Source organism: Drosophila miranda, chromosome 3 (genome assembly GCF_003369915.1).
Source record: "Drosophila miranda strain MSH22 chromosome 3, D.miranda_PacBio2.1, whole genome shotgun sequence".
NCBI lineage: Eukaryota > Metazoa > Arthropoda > Insecta > Diptera > Drosophilidae > Drosophila > Drosophila miranda.
The window spans coordinates 21,713,453-21,728,819 of NC_046676.1; the positions used below are offsets into that span (position 1 = coordinate 21,713,453).

Consider the following 15,367-nt stretch of genomic DNA (forward strand, 5'->3'; position numbering starts at 1 on the left):
TAGTTCCGGCCAAAACTAAAAATATATTCAATCTGAAGTTGGAACTCCATCAGGATTAATGATTTCAGTAATAGCAATAGTGGCATGCCCTTGGCACTTCTTTGCCGCTGAAATCCATTTGGAACTAGTTCATACTAGGCCATCTCCCTCGCACAACCGCGACAGCTGCGTGTGTCGAGTGAGTGAGAGGGTTTTCCGTGCTGCCTTCAGTCCAGCTGATGTCGCCGTCTCGGCCAGGCCCTAAACGCGTCATCGGAACAACAGTTAGACGTGCGGCGGGGTGGGGGTGCAACCCCAACAACTTGTTTATTGTAGGGGCCATCAGTGTAACCTTGACTCGGCGCCATAATCGATTCATTCACAAGCCTTCGGCCCCGCCACGCCTCACAGAAGAAGAAGGGCTAGAAGAAGAGGCTGGGGCCTAGAAGGCCTGGGGCCGCGGCCACTTGTGCGTCTAATTACATTCGAGGCGCATAAATATTTGAGCAGAGCAACGGTAATTGACACACGATTCCTCCTGCGTTTCCAGGTGACCTTCAACAAGCGGAAGTTCGGCGTCATGAAGAAGGCCTACGAGCTGTCGGTGCTCTGCGACTGCGAGATAGCGCTGATCATCTTCTCGTCCAGCAACAAGCTCTACCAATACGCCAGCACGGACATGGACAGGGTGCTCCTCAAGTACACGGAATACAACGAGCCGCACGAGTCGCTGACCAACAAGAACATCATTGAGGTAAGGGCTCGCCAAGAGGAGCTTAACTAAGTGCGAGAGAGAGACACGAGTGCTTCCACTTGAGACCTCAAAAGAGCAGCTCAAGGAAAAGAAGCAGAGCCAGAGGCAGTGCAGAGCAGGGTATTTTGCATATCAAATGGAACACTGCTGGCAAGGCTTATGAAAGCTAGGTGCTCTCAGCCGAACCCCTTTTTTCCCTTTTGCCTTTCCTTGCACTTAATCACTCTCTTTACACATTCTCTCTCTCCGTCTCTTTCTGAAAACAGAAGGAGAACAAGAACGGCGTCATGTCCCCGGACTCGCCCGAGGCCGAGACAGACTACACGCTAACACCACGAACAGAGGCCAAGTACAACAAGATCGACGAGGAGTTCCAGAACATGATGCAGCGCAACCAGATGGCCATCGGAGTGACCGGGGCGCCGCGGCAGCTCCCGAACAGCAGCTACACGTTGCCCGTGTCGGTGCCAGTGCCGGGCTCCTATGGTGAGAACCTTCTGCAGGCCAGCCCACAAATGTCCCACACCAACATCAGCCCCCGTCCATCCAGCTCGGAGACGGATTCAGGTGGGATGTCCTTGATAAGTTAGTACAGTGTCTCTGGCAGAAGGGTGCACACACATTTTTCTATCTATCAGTTGTTATTGTTATCGTTACCGTTATCGTTATCGTTCGATTTTTCGTTTTATTTGATTCTTTTGCATGATACTCCTCCTCCCCCCCCGCCCCCACCCTAAAAAACTTCTAACAGAGAATGTGTTTTTTGCTTAATTTTGTTTGTTTTTGATTTCCCTCGACTCACCCGCCATGAATCTAACACCAGAGTTCCACAATTCCAATATACATACACATATAGTGCTTCGATCTAAGGTCTAAACGTATCTGTGCATTTTCTTATCTTCTTATCGATTGGTGCCATCAGTATATCCATCGGGTTCCATGCTGGAGATGTCGAACGGCTATCCGCATTCCCATTCGCCGCTTGTGGGATCGCCCAGTCCAGGCCCCAGTCCTGGCATAGGTGCGCATTACGATCATTACGAGCCCCTCCATTACGACCATACTCCAAACTGCCATCTGCCCAAAGATCCCCCAGTCCCCCAACTCCATTCTGTGCGGCGTAAGATTAACCCTTCCAATCCATTCCTTACAGCCCATCACTTGCCCATCAAACAGCAGTCGCCGGGCAGCCAGAATGGACGGGCTGCCAACCTACGGGTGGTCATACCGCCCACCATAGCAGCCATACCGCCCAACATGTCTGCGCCCGAGGATGTGGCCTATACAGATGTGAGTAGAGGACGAAAACGATCGAGATAGCACCAGGAGCCCCTCAATTAAGATCCCTCCGTGCTCTCCTTTCCAGCAACGACAGAGCCAAACATCACTAAACACGCCCGTGGTGACGCTGCAGACTCCGATACCCGCCCTCACGAGCTACTCCTTCGGGGCGCAGGACTTCTCTTCCTCCGGCGTCATCGGCAGTGCGGATATCATGAGCCTGCCCACATGGCACCAGGGTCTGGTGCAGCACTCTAGGTGAGAGCCGCTTAACCACTCAAGGAATTCCCGGATAGCATTCTCAATTTCTCTCCGTAATCCTCTCTCTCTCTCTCTCTCTCTCTCTATCTCTCTCGAGCAGTCTCTCGCACCTGGCAGTCTCGAATAGCACACCGCCGCCCGCCACCTCACCCGTCTCCATTAAGGTCAAGGCCGAACCGCAGTCGCCGCCGCGTGATCTATCCGCCAGCGGCCATCAGCAGAACAGCAACGGATCGACGGGCAGCGGCGGCTCCAGCAGCAGCACGAGCAGCAATGCTTCGGGCGGCGGCGGGGGAGCAGGCTCCTCTGCCGCCAATGCTGGCAATGTCATCACGCACTTGAACAACGCCAGTATCCTGGGAGGCGGTGGTCCCCCAGGAGGAGGCGGTGGCGGTGGCGGTAGCAACGGGAACGCGGAGCAGGCCACCAATCTGAGCGTCCTGGGCCACTCGCAGCAGCACCTGGTCATGCCCAACTCGAGGCCGTCGTCGACCGGTCACCTAACGCCCACACCAGGTACGTTTCTGAGTCCCCCGAAACCCCATCCTGACCCCCGCGCGCTGTCTCCCTTTTGGCCACATGTTCTGAAAAGTATTTTCGCTTGAACGTTTCTGCAGTTTTGTTAAAAAAATTCTTTAGCGTTGAAAAAAGTGTACTCGAAATTGTTCTGTTCGCGGCATGTTTTCTAATGCTAAATGCTAAAATGTAACTCTTTTTACTGACACACCAGACGGTGCGGTGCGTATACTTAATATGCATACCAGATATCTGTGTTACGCATACGCATTGGGTTCTCTATTGAGAATTTCTGAAGAATCGTATTGAGTGCGTTTATATTAATATTGTTATTGTTATTGTTATAATATCTACATAATACCTTTGTTTGTTTTTTATATTCGCATTAACCACAACAACAACAACAATTGTGTGATAATATTTTTAGGGCATGATAAGTATGAAGGATATCAGTACCGCCTGCTAATGGGCCACAATCCTAGATGGAATTCTGCCGGTAAATTGGCCTAAAAAATAAAGAAACACACACGCACACATACACACAAAATACATACATACATACACAATATCGAATACATGCTATACACATACACACACACATACATATGTACATAATTATACATATACATACAGAAAAACAAATATCTAGCAAAATTGTTGTACAAAAACAAAAAAGGGATTTCTGTTTCTTCCGGGACGGGAGGGTTTTCATCTTGAGTTTATTTCCTTCCTTCAGTTTTTGACTTTTTTCCTAAGGGGGATTAAGCGATATTCTAAAGAAATTAAAAACATATTTTGCCTGGCTTTTGTTTTAATTTTACTTTTTATTAACAACTGATGCGATTTCCTGCTAACCAGAAAACACTCACTCAAAACACGCACACTGTCACACAGTCACACACCACACTCATTACGAGGGCCCGGCCCCATCCCCGGACCCAAATCTGCCTGAAAGCCTGCCCGCCTGTACGCCTGATGGCCTGCCCTCTGCCTTTGTCATACACACACGACCTTTGAGCAAATCGAACTAATAGTTTAACAGACTTTATCATCTTAAACGCAGGTGCGCCCAGCAGCGAGCAGGATGTGCGTCTGGCCGCCGTCGCAGTACAGCAGCAGCAGCAGCAGCAGCAGCACCAACAGCAACAGCAACAGCAACAACAGCACCAGCAACACCAGCAACAACAGCAGCAGCTGGGGGACTACGATGCACCCAATCACAAACGTCCCAGAATATCGGGTGGATGGGGTACATAGCCGGCACGTGCAGGCGATAGCAGCAGCCACTACAAGCAGCAACACAACAGCAACGGAACCGGCGGCGGCGGAGGAAGCCACAAGAAGCAAGAGGTCCACCCCAACATCAGCGACATCGACGATCTGGCCATGATGCCGCCGCCGCCGCGTAAGGATGTGGCTACCGTCCGGAGTTCGTTCAGCATGGCTGGTTCTGGCTATGACTGCTATGGCCAACAGCAGCTGGCGGTGGCCTATGGAACGCAGCAACACCAATAGCAGGAGGAGGGGAAGGAGAGGGAGCAGTAGCAGCAGCAGCAGCAGCAACAACAATAGTTGCAACAACAGTGCAATAGTTCAGAGAAAAGTCAACTGGAAATTGTGGAAGAGATAGGAGCTTTTTTTTTTTCGGTTTAAGCGAACAGTGACAGTGTCATATCTATAATTATTGTAAGTTAAATACACCCACACACACACACACACACACACACACACCTACGGTAATAGTTATAATTTTAAATTATAAATGTGAAATTAGGGCTCGATCCCAATGCCAATCCGTATCCCATGGTGGAATGGATTTATGATGTTGGTTGGAGCCCAGAGTAGGCCCAGAGCCTCGGAAATAATTTTTTTGGAGTGTTTGAGCTGATTTAGTTTAGTTACAATTACAACTACAGTTACAGTTACAGCTATGGTTAAAGTTAATGTTAAATCTAATCTTAGGACAAATGCTGCATACAAAAAACAAAGCGAAAGCGAGACGAGAAGCGGAGAAAATATTTGCTGTAAATACTTGATTTAGCATAAGTTTTAAACATAGTTTGTAAACCCATTACAAGATACGTAAGCATGCAAGTCGCACTATCAGATTAATTATTGAAAATGGATACACACACACACACACACACACACACAAAAAACCATAGACACAGAAAGAGATGTACTCAATGTTCAATTAATACTTGGAATTTCGTGCAATTTATCAATTATGTTCTATCGATTATATTGTTTTATTATCAGTTCTGTTCGCGTAAGCGGAGTGTTCGTTCTTCTAGAGATTTGATTGATTTTGAAAAAGGATAATACACATACATACATAAAACATAGATTTAAACACTTGATGATTATTTTTTAGTTTTGATTTAAGCTTGATCTATTTGCTAGACCTTTTTTTTTCTTCATCTCTTAAGCAAAACGAAGTCATATTTTGTAATTTACGTTTAAAGTGGATTTCTATTCAAGTTTTCGTGCCTAAGTTTTGTATTTTTTACATTTACAAGCAGTTTGTAAAACAACAACAATTACAACAACAACTACAACAGCATCAACAAACAACTCAACAAAATATATAATTTAAATAAAATTATTCAAGAAATTATCGTTTATTTTTTGCACTTTCTGTTGACAATGTTTATTTACATTCTGTATATTTTCTTACGCGATGCGGCCCTATTTGCACAGGCCCCAGTGAGGATGCGAGTGTGGGTGTGTCTCCGGGTCTGTTGCAATGTCAATTCCCCATTTCGATTCGATTCGATGTTTCCCCCAATATTTGACCAAGAGGTAAACGCGCTCGGCAAATATTGTATGACCTGTTGCACTTTATACAGCAGCGAACGAAAAGTGAACTGAACAGAACAGAACAGAACAGAACAGTACTCGTAAAGAGAAAGAATATTTATGTATATTTGTATTTGAGACGATATTACTCGGCCCGCCTCCGTGTCCGCCTCTGTCCGCACGCTGTGCAACTGTGTCCACATGCAGACACATGCGAAAAACAGTGGCTGTTGGAGCGCCAGATGAGATGAGAGATGATGAGCATTAAAAAATAAGCAAACATACACACACTCTACAGGTTTCCCCATTTGAGTAGCTTTACACGTACATTTATGTATGAGAGCCGAAGAGGAGTACGAAATTATATGTCTACCATATAGAAAGAAAACCAAAATACTATAGATGATATTTTCTAGCAATATATAACAGACACTATATACATAAGCAAAACAAAGGTGAACGTAAACAAAAATGCCCTGATCTTAAGCGAAACTGAAGCAAACTTTTACCAGCGAAAGTATCGTATCTCATCCATAGGCGAATGGTATCTTTTGCTATGAAATGATCTCTGATTGATCATAGATTATGTAAATACATATATATATATATATACACATATATGTGTATGTTAGTATACAGAGTACATAGATTGCACTCTCCTTGAATGTTGTACGAGAGAATGTTGTAGCATTGAGTTTTCATATGATTTGCAAAAGACTTTTCGGAATTTCCCAAAACTTTTTCTTTGGTTTGAATGTACATAGAAATCCTGGTATATAACTTCACTGTGTAGTGTTGCCTTAAAAACAGTGCCTCTTTTTAATAAACAAGCGAAAACGATATAAAAAAAACCAAACCAAACAAAAAAAAGGAAAATAATATAAATGTCGTACTATGATGGATTGCAAATGATAATGATAAACGGACAACTCGATGGTGAAACATTTCAATACAGGTGTGTTAACTGTGCTATTTAATTAAACGTACGAGTACGAGTAGATAAATCTGAAAACTGATTACTGAATTATCCAAAACCAAGCTTAGAGTGTAAGGCCCCCCTCTATAAAGTCCCCGTCCCGAGAGAAAAACTCAAACTAAAAGCAGCACGTAATGTACAAAAAGACAAATTTCAATTGGCATTGAGAGAGGGAAGTGGAGACCGCTTATCCAGAAAACTATAAAAATACTTAGTTTAGGAAAACAATATATTGATGATAGTTTACATAGATAATATATATGTACATACATATGTACGCAAATGTATGTATGCATAACGATGCACTGTATAGATGACAGTCTACAAGACGATCTACGGTCACAGGGACCACTCACAGCACAGACAGACTACACTTACTGCGTTCGTATGGTACTAATTGTAATGTTCAGAATGTAAATTGTATTGTACTCGTTGTACCTTTAGTGTAATAGATAAAATGTTGAACCTGTTGCATGTTGCACTGTTGTAATGGGATTTAATTGGCACCTGAACAGCATCATATAAGAATTAAACAAAGACTTGTAACACATGGCCATCAGCATGGGTCTGCAGCTCCAGTGCCACGGCTGCCACAGATGGCACCCAAAAGGTAGCAAAACTTGTCCCTTGGTTACGAAATGCCAGATAGCAACCTCCCTGTTATGGAATGTTAGTATTAAAGATCCTCTAGTTCTTTCTGAATTTCCGTGATTGTGGTTCAAAAAATGTTCCAGTGGCAGCCGTGAACCCCAGCCCATTGAGCAGATATGGTAAATCTATAGATAGGTCTAAGAAAAAGGATATGCGAAGGCGCATAAATGTTAGGATAGGCCATGTATCCATCGATGTATCGTCTGTTCAAATAACAAATAAAGTAATAAAAATTATACAACTAAATCGTAATTGTCGGCTAAGCAAACCATTGCAAACCATTTTGGTGAAAAACAAGATAGTATATTATACAATACATACTTATATATACATATATGTGAAGCTATATAAAAAGAGAACAAGTTTTATCCGTGCACTGAATATATATGAAAGGTTTTGAAATTGAAAATTTATTGTATTTACCTATTAAGTTGGTGTTTTAAACAAGAAACAAGAACAACAGAAACCGAAAAAACGATGGTAGAACATTTTAAATAAAACCTTTTTGGCAACTGACTTTTCACTTTATCTACAATTTTATTGCAACTTTTCAGCTTAAATTTCAACTCGTGTTATCAAATTCTCAATTTTACAAACTAATCAAATGCAATTGCGGTACAGGACATGATTTCCTAATCTCAATCTGAATCAGTGATTGCCATTCACATGCCATTGTAGGCGGGGCCGCCACCTCCCTCGGGTACCACCCAGTTTATATTCTGCTTGGGATCCTTGATATCACATGTTTTGCAGTGGATGCAGTTTTGAGCGTTGATCTGCAGCTTCATGTTGCCGCCCTCCTCGTTGGCCACGTACTCGTACACGCCGGCGGGGCAGAAACGCTGCTCGGGACCCTCGTACAGAGCCAGGTTGTGATCGACGGGAATGCGGTCGTCCTTCAGCGTGAGATGTGCTGGCTGGTCGCCCTCATGATTGGTGCCGGTGAGGGCCACCGATGAGAGCAGGTCGAAGGAAACCTTGCCATCGGGTTTGGGGTAGACAATGGGCTCACTGGCGCTGGCCAGCTGCAGCGATTCGTGATCTTGGGGACCGTGCTTCAGGGTCCAGGGCTCCCGGCCGCCCATGAAAATGGAGAAGCCACTCAGGACGAGACCCCCGTACAGGCCCAACGGATTGTGGAACGAGGGATGGACATTACGCACCTTGTACAGATCCTTCCACACAAATGAATCCTTGATTCTGCATTGAGTGGGTTTCATTACATAAATTTCCATTTTAAGTTAATCCATTCCACTCACTTATCCGCGTAGCTTGTCGGCTCCACGCCAGCGGTGGACTGGGAGTCGGCATTGATGGCCTCTAACGCGCTCTCCGCCGCCAGCATGCCACTCTTCATGGCATAGTGGGAGCCCTTGATGCGGGGAACATTTAGAAAACCGGCACTGCAGCCCACCAAGCAGCCGCCGGGGAAGGACAACTTCTGGGGTAAGCTCTGGTAGCCGCCCTCGTTGATGGCCCGGGCTCCATAGGCAATGCGGGTGGCACCGTCGAATATATCGCGAACCTTGGCATGCGTCTTGAATCGCTGGAACTCCTGGAACGGACTCAGCCAGGGATTCTTGTAGTTCAGGCCGACCACAAAGCCAACAGCTATCGTAGGGGTGGGCTCGTTCAGGTGATACAGGAAAGATCCACCATAGGTGAATCGATCCAAGGGCCAGCCAATGGTGTGTTCCACCAAACCGGGCCTGAAACGCATTCCATTATTATAAGAAATGGTATATTTTCACACTTATAAGGCAGCCACTCACTGATGCTTTTCGGGGGCAATCTCCCAGACCTCTTTCAGACCGATTCCGTAGGCCTGTGGCTCGCTGCCTTCATTCAAGTTGAACTTTTGCATGACCTGCTTGGTGAGGTGGCCGCGACATCCCTCGGCGAAGATGGTGGTCTTCGCATGCAGCTCCATGCCGCGGGCAAAGGTGTCCTTGGGCGCCCCAGTCTTGGCAATGCCCACATCGTTGGTGGCAATGCCCTTGACGCTGCCATCCTCGTGGAAGAGCACCTCGGACGCGGCACAGCCGGGATAGATCTCTACACCCATTGCCTCGGCCTGATCACCAAGCCATTTGACGAGATGGCCGAGACGCACCACATAGTTTCCATGGTTGTCCATTGGCCAGCCCTTGAAGATGGGTATGGAGATGCGACCCGAGGAGGTGAGGAAGGAGAAGGTGTCCTTGCTCACGGGCGTGTTCAGCGGGGCGCCCTGCTCCTGCCAGTCAGGTATCAGTTCGTTCAGCGAGATGGGATCCACAACAGCTCCGGAGAGTATGTGTCCACCCACCTCCGCTGCCTTCTCCACAACGCAGACTCGAATCTCCTGCAGGGATAAGAAATTTATGCACGCTGGTCAGCACATCACATCCATCGCCGTATGTGGTTGCCCACTCACCTGATCTTTCTCAGCAGCCAGCTGCTTGGCCCGGATGGCTGCCGACATGCCCGCCGGTCCCCCTCCAACAATGACAATGTCTACCTCCTCGATGCAGCGCTCCATGTCGACCTCCTTCCACCGTCCATCCTTCTCCCGGGGATTCAGCGTATAGTGTGTGGTAATCCTCGGGTATTGGGCGACCTCTGACACGCTGCGCACTAGGGCGGGCATGAAGAGCCTTTGAACTGTTTAGGAGGAGACAGAGAGACTGACAAGAATCAATCACTGGATGAGGGGAAAATTCCATGGCCTGATAAGAACTGACCACAGACTCTATCTTTGTCTCTGTCTCGTGTCTTCCGCTGACCAGTATGTTTTTATTGTTGCACATTGCTTGATCGTCATTTCGGTTATGTAATCCACCAAATTTGTTGTCGGGAGAAAGAGACTGCCCTGGCAAAGATCCACTCACCTCTGTTCATTTTCAGCAGCGCAGACATATTTCTTCCTCCTGGCGGCCACTTGTAATGGTTTCTAGAGCTTGGAAAAGGCGGCCACTGAGCTGTGCGGTTCCCGGATATAAATATATATATATATCTGTATTTACACTTTTCCAAAACATACACAAAAGAAGAACAAGAACAAGATCAGAGCGATGCAACAGGTTGGACTTTAGACCCCTCTATAGGGAGACTGACGTAGGCGCGGGTGCTAAAGTTCACATGCAATATGTTTACCGTTGACTAATGCGCCAGTCCACTTCAGATAGCAAGATCGAATTTAGAATCTATTGATAGAAATTTGCCAATCAAAAAAGCAGCAATCGAACTCTATCAGGTGGAAACTGTGGACAGCTGATAAGACATACCGTCTGGTCCTCAGGAATATACCAAAATATACCTTAAATATACCTTATATATATTCCTCGTTTTTAATCTTCCGTGGAATATAACTAATTAAATATAACCCTCAGCGCTGCCCACATAATTTTATCCAATTAATGCATCAATTTTCTACACAATTGGTTAGTTTTTAGTCCTTGCTTTTATTGTATTTATTGTAAAAAAAGGTTTAAACGAAAAAGTTCAACAAAAAAAGAGTCGCAATGTTGCTGGTATTTGAAGACATGATGCGTGTATAGCCTTTGTGCACCCTATTTCGTTAATTTTATATGTAGATCAAACGCAATTTATTAAGACCTTTTCTCAAATTGATATGTTTTTGACATATTCATGTGTATTATTAGTATCTTGTATATATTTATCTCGATCCTGATACCTACGGAGCCTTGGATGACAAAACTTTTCTCAATTCTATAACATCCTTTTCCCTAGGGTATGGGAATTAGTGTTGCCGGTATTTATTATTGTCAACCGGTTATTCACCAATAAATACTCGTTTTTAATCTTCCGTCGAATATTACCAGCTATATAGAACATCTTGCCGTGCCCACATAATTTTAGCCCATTGATGAATCAATTTTCTACACAATTGGTTAGTTTTTAGTCCTTGCTTTTATTGTATTTTGACTAAAACAAGGCTTAAACAAAATAGTTAAACAAAAAAACAGTCGCAATGTGGCTGGTATTTGAAGACATGATGCGTGTATAGGCCTTTGTGCACCCTATTTCGTTAATTTTATATGTAGATCAAACGCAATTTATTAAGACCTTTTCTCAAATTGATATGTTTTTGACATATTCATGTGTATTATTAGTATCTTGTATATATTTATCTCGATCCTGATACCTACGGAGCCTTGGATGACAAAACTTTTCTCAATTCTATAACATCCTTTTCCCTAGGGTATGGGAATTAGTGTTGCCGGTATTTATTATTGTCAACCGGTTATTCACCAATAAATACTCGTTTTTAATCTTCCGTCGAATATTACCAGCTATATAGAACATCTTGCCGTGCCCACATAATTTTAGCCCATTGATGAATCAATTTTCTACACAATTGGTTAGTTTTTAGTCCTTGCTTTTATTGTATTTTGACTAAAACAAGGCTTAAACAAAATAGTTAAACAAAAAAACAGTCGCAATGTGGCTGGTATTTGAAGACATGATGCGTGTATAGGCCTTTGTGCACCCTATTTCGTTAATTTTATATGTAGATCAAACGCAATTTATTAAGACCTTTTCTCAAATTGATATGTTTTTGACATATTCATGTGTATTATTAGTATCTTGTATATATTTATCTCGATCCTGATACCTACGGAGCCTTGGATGACAAAACTGTTCTCAATTATATAACATCCTTTTCCCTAGGGTATGGGAATTAGTGTTGCCGGTAATTATTGTTGTCAACCGGTTATTCACCAATAAATACTCGTTTTTTTTTCTTCCGTCGAATGTTCCCAGCTATATAGAACATTTAGCCATGCCCACTTCATTTTATACGATTGATGAATCAATTTTCTACTTGATTTGATTGGCCCTGCCGAAGACTTTTCGTGGTTTAATAAATGTCAGCAGAAATTGTTGCTCCGAAGATATAAAATATAGCGTTTAATCAGTGCTGCACCTTATCGATAAAATATACTACTTAAGCCCCCTTTACTTAAACAGGATAACAACTGGATTTAAACCGCGGAAAATAATGCTAATAATAATAAGAAGAATTCTTGTAGATCCATCATATCCTCCATCTTTACTTACAAAATAAAACGATGTCTCCAACTGCTAAACGATGGACTACAAGAAGAGCATTATCCGTCAGAAGTCGCAGCCGTTGCATCAAGAGCAAAAATTTGACTGCAGCTGTGAGAACTATTCCCGAACGGATCCAGTCCAGGAATACGTAAATATAATGAATTTTTCTACTTTGATTCAACAATGAAATAATCCAATCCCAGCCCTCGGCTTAAGTTCCATTGACATCGCTATAAAAACCAGCCTGTTTTTAAGCATTTATACTAAAGCTACTGCCCCACCAGAACAACCTCAACTGATGCAGCCTCAATGCAGCCCACGAATGCAGTGGGGCTTCCGGCACAATAATATCTGTCTCTCATCGACTTTTGTTGTGAGGCCAAAGCAAGGCGAGCCATGTACAAGGCATACGATGGCCTGGGACTGATGATGGGACTGATCATTGAGCCATACATCGCTGAAATGGACGGTAAGATAATAACATAGCTGCCTGACCCATTTCAAGATAATGGCAATAATTTATTCCTTAGTGGGAACTGGAATTCCTGGAAGGCACTGAAGTACCTCAGCCAGTTGGCCTATCTGTGGGATGTATGGGCATTGAGAAAATACAATTGCTACAATCAGACAAGGGATTAGGGGTAAGGTGGAGTACCTGGCCAGTAAGCAAAGGCAGATCTTCGAGAACTATTACAACGATTTTATTGAGCAACAATGTAAATAACGCTATACACAATATAAATTCCACTAGTTTCGAGCTACAAGCATTCTTGGGCACTGGCACTTTTTTTACTACGACTACATAAACTAAACTTCCTGCCTACCTGGGCCTCTGTCTAAATAAAGTGCGAGGCATATTCGTGCGGCATCACTCCACGCCGCGGATAAAACGTATGTGTGGTCGAGAACTTGAGCAAGTTGGTTATGTCACTGGTGTAGATGTCCGCAAAGCGGAAAAGCCGCCTCGAGAAGTAAGTTGGGTTGTGATACGTGCGGAAAACACTCCCGAACTGCTCGTTGAAAACATTCTTCGTCTTGTTACTTGAAAAAAAACGATCAATATTGATGGCTGGGAATTAGAATTTGTATCGTTGTTCATACCGCAACTGATCCCGCTCCTCCATCCATTCGCGCAGGCAAGCCTGGGCTGGCTCACTCTCGTCGTCCTGTGTGTCCTCGATGAGCTGCGTCAGCATCTGCAGCCAGTTGGCGCTCATCTTGAAGTCCTCTCGGTTAAGGGTCTTAATTTCATGCTACAAATGATTTATTTGAGTAACATCATCACGAATACACAGGTTGTACACCCACCGCTAGCTCACTGATGATTGCCCCTGTCCGCCAGCTGTGCTTCAGCGTGACATCAGCCAGGTCACTGTATGGATGATCGCCAAAATAAAGCACCGAATGACCGCGCCAGCCCTTTAATTCCTGCAGCTGTCGCACGGATCCCTCGTAGTATATTTTTCCCTTCTCCAACTTAGAGACCCGATCCCAGAGGTGTGATCTCGTCTTCTCATCAAAGAGCCGAATGGGCCGAGATTCATCAGTAAAGAACTTTGGCTTGCGCGCCTGTACGATAACCACATCAAAGAAATCTCTCCAATTTGCGCCCACCAGAAACGTCATGCCGCAGTTCCTGTATCACATCATTTAGTGGGAACTACATTAAAAGAAGGTACTAGCACTCACACAAAGGAGAACGGACTGTTGGTGACCAAAAAGAGATTCTTTCCCGCCTTCTGAAGTTTCTCAAAGAACTTGACCAGCTTGGGATTGCGTTCAATATACTTGGCGGTGTTTACCATCACTTTGCCGTGCATGATGGGATGGCAGGAGCCCATGGCCGTTCTTGTGTCATGGAAAACGATCTCCGGGTTGTAGTCGATGCGATTCCGTTCGAAATATTCGATTATATTGCACAGGAGGCACATTTCTGGTACAGAAAACAGATCCGCCAACTGAACCATTTTCGAGTTGGTATTGTGCTGCCAAAGCAAAAGGGATAAGTACTACTGCTTGGTACACATCGAAGTGGATTCTCACCCGGTAGCTGTTATTCGGTCCTTCAACATAGGCAATGGGCAGCAGCCGGTTGTGATATAGCTTGAGCACCTCGTCGGCCCCGAGCTTTGTTCGCCCCCGGTAGACGGAGCCTAGCTGCAGCTGCAGGAATGAGTCCAACTTGACCAACAATCCCTTCTCCACATCATAGTGCAGGCCACGCACAGCGAAGTTCGGCTCGTATTCCAGATCCAGAATATCTTCGGGGTATCTGAAACGCTTCACCAGCATTTCTCGCGCCAAATTGTATAGGAGGTCCTCCAAAATGGGCTTGTAGCAGGCCAGGGTGTAGTCATAGTCGAAGCCATACACCTGCACCTCGCTGAGATCGAGCTCGTTGCAGGCGAACACAGCATCTGGATGTACGTCCACGGGTAGCTTTTTGGCTGAAAAGGTCAAAGCGTTTGGATGTCAAGTAGGCGCACTATACTGGGGGGAGGACTATTTATAGAATTGTGCACACGAACTGCATATTCCCACGCTACGACAGGTTAAGGCTTACATTGAAACTTCTTTTTTGTGGATTTGTAGAGCTCTTGGAAATCACTCACTGTTTTGGGATTCGAAAATTGAGCTAGAGCTGTGGCAACACTGTTTGGAGCTCCTGTCGCTCCAGGAGAAGCCCTTGTAACGGCTGCTCCAGAATCCGTGCTCAGGCCGCGGCATTGTGATTGGAATCTCGGTTCTGATATCGACCTGACCGCGTACACGTTACGCAGGTGCACATTTTGTCTCAATACGGCGCTGAATATTGGACCAGCTGCAGTACACATTTAAATTGTTTCTTAATTAAGTCCAGTTGTTATGTACACTACTGTGGGGGGACCAATGATGATCAGAATGCGTGGGGGCACCACTATACCGATAACATATGTGGCGCAAACGGAAGCCAACACTGCTTTTTGATTCCTGATAATAGTCGTTTTCCACTGCACTTCAATTGAAAGGCTTTGAGAGCAGTTATAAGAACGTAATGGAAAGAGAGTGCTCCTCTTTGGATTTGTTATTGAATTGGTGGCAAAGCAGAAGGC

General features: G+C 44.8%; 3 protein-coding genes and 1 long non-coding RNA gene across 16 annotated transcripts in view; 2 read left to right on the forward strand and 2 right to left on the reverse strand.

The window, feature by feature from the left end:
- LOC108158960 (myocyte-specific enhancer factor 2) overlaps positions 1–4,939 on the forward strand; it is a 45,591-nt gene extending 40,652 nt beyond the window's left edge. Inside the window, exons 5-12 of one of the 11 annotated variants that reach the window (XM_017291791.2) lie at positions 530–733; positions 1,000–1,318; positions 1,656–1,754; positions 1,887–2,023; positions 2,076–2,272; positions 2,376–2,791; positions 3,219–3,287; positions 3,834–4,939. In XM_017291791.2, the coding sequence (XP_017147280.1) occupies positions 530–733; positions 1,000–1,318; positions 1,656–1,754; positions 1,887–2,023; positions 2,076–2,272; positions 2,376–2,791; positions 3,219–3,287; positions 3,834–4,048 (1,656 nt within the window). In that variant the 3' untranslated portion in view covers positions 4,049–4,939. The remainder of the gene's footprint in view (positions 1–529; positions 734–999; positions 1,319–1,655; positions 1,755–1,886; positions 2,024–2,075; positions 2,273–2,375; positions 2,792–3,218; positions 3,288–3,833) is intronic. The other 10 variants (XM_033391719.1, XM_033391720.1, XM_033391722.1 and 7 more) reach the window with 10 other exon arrangements.
- A 2,791-nt stretch (positions 4,940–7,730) lies between these two features.
- LOC108158959 (electron transfer flavoprotein-ubiquinone oxidoreductase, mitochondrial) lies at positions 7,731–10,456 on the reverse strand. Of its 2 annotated transcripts, none has more exons than XM_017291790.2 (6): positions 10,353–10,456; positions 10,088–10,177; positions 9,634–9,860; positions 8,990–9,561; positions 8,477–8,926; positions 7,731–8,417 (listed from the first exon to the last, which is right to left on the reverse strand). In XM_017291790.2, the coding sequence occupies exons 2-6, from the start codon at positions 10,113–10,115 to the stop codon at positions 7,880–7,882; spliced, it is 1,815 nt and encodes a 604-aa protein (XP_017147279.1). In that variant the 5' UTR covers positions 10,116–10,177; positions 10,353–10,456; the 3' UTR covers positions 7,731–7,879. The 2 variants fall into 2 exon arrangements, with proteins under 2 accessions (XP_017147279.1, XP_017147277.1); XM_017291788.2 differs by having other exon boundaries at positions 10,088–10,223; positions 10,353–10,455.
- Positions 10,457–11,999: 1,543 nt separating this feature from the next.
- LOC108159026 lies at positions 12,000–13,044 on the forward strand. The gene is made up of 3 exons (XR_001775291.2): positions 12,000–12,423; positions 12,479–12,744; positions 12,806–13,044. It is a non-coding gene; the product is annotated as an uncharacterized LOC108159026 (long non-coding RNA).
- On the reverse strand, positions 12,955–15,344 carry LOC108159025 (5'-nucleotidase domain-containing protein 3). 2 transcript variants are annotated; one of them, XM_017291938.2, is made up of 6 exons: positions 14,839–15,344; positions 14,319–14,722; positions 13,965–14,260; positions 13,584–13,911; positions 13,377–13,528; positions 12,955–13,316 (listed from the first exon to the last, which is right to left on the reverse strand). In XM_017291938.2, the coding sequence occupies exons 1-6, from the start codon at positions 15,107–15,109 to the stop codon at positions 13,112–13,114; spliced, it is 1,656 nt and encodes a 551-aa protein (XP_017147427.1). In that variant the 5' UTR covers positions 15,110–15,344; the 3' UTR covers positions 12,955–13,111. The 2 variants fall into 2 exon arrangements, with proteins under 2 accessions (XP_017147427.1, XP_017147428.1); XM_017291939.2 differs by having other exon boundaries at positions 14,888–15,101.
- Positions 15,345–15,367: the final 23 nt, after the last annotated feature.

What these genes read in the sequence shown, in the direction of transcription:
- LOC108159025 (XM_017291938.2), bottom strand. Translation starts at nt 15,109, where the DNA reads ATGTGTACTGCAGCTGGTCCAATATTCAGCGCCGTATTGAGACAAAAT. An exon ending in GACCGAATAACAGCTACCGG is followed by an intron (nt 14,261 to 14,318) that starts GTGAGAATCCAC and finishes TTGCTTTGGCAG; the next exon opens with CACAATACCAACTCGAAAAT. An exon ending in CAATCATCAGTGAGCTAGCG is followed by an intron (nt 13,529 to 13,583) that starts GTGGGTGTACAA and finishes AATCATTTGTAG; the next exon opens with CATGAAATTAAGACCCTTAA.
- LOC108158959 (XM_017291790.2), bottom strand. Translation starts at nt 10,115, where the DNA reads ATGTCTGCGCTGCTGAAAATGAACAGAG. An exon ending in TGGCTGCTGAGAAAGATCAG is followed by an intron (nt 9,562 to 9,633) that starts GTGAGTGGGCAA and finishes TTATCCCTGCAG; the next exon opens with GAGATTCGAGTCTGCGTTGT. An exon ending in CCGACAAGCTACGCGGATAA is followed by an intron (nt 8,418 to 8,476) that starts GTGAGTGGAATG and finishes CACTCAATGCAG; the next exon opens with AATCAAGGATTCATTTGTGT.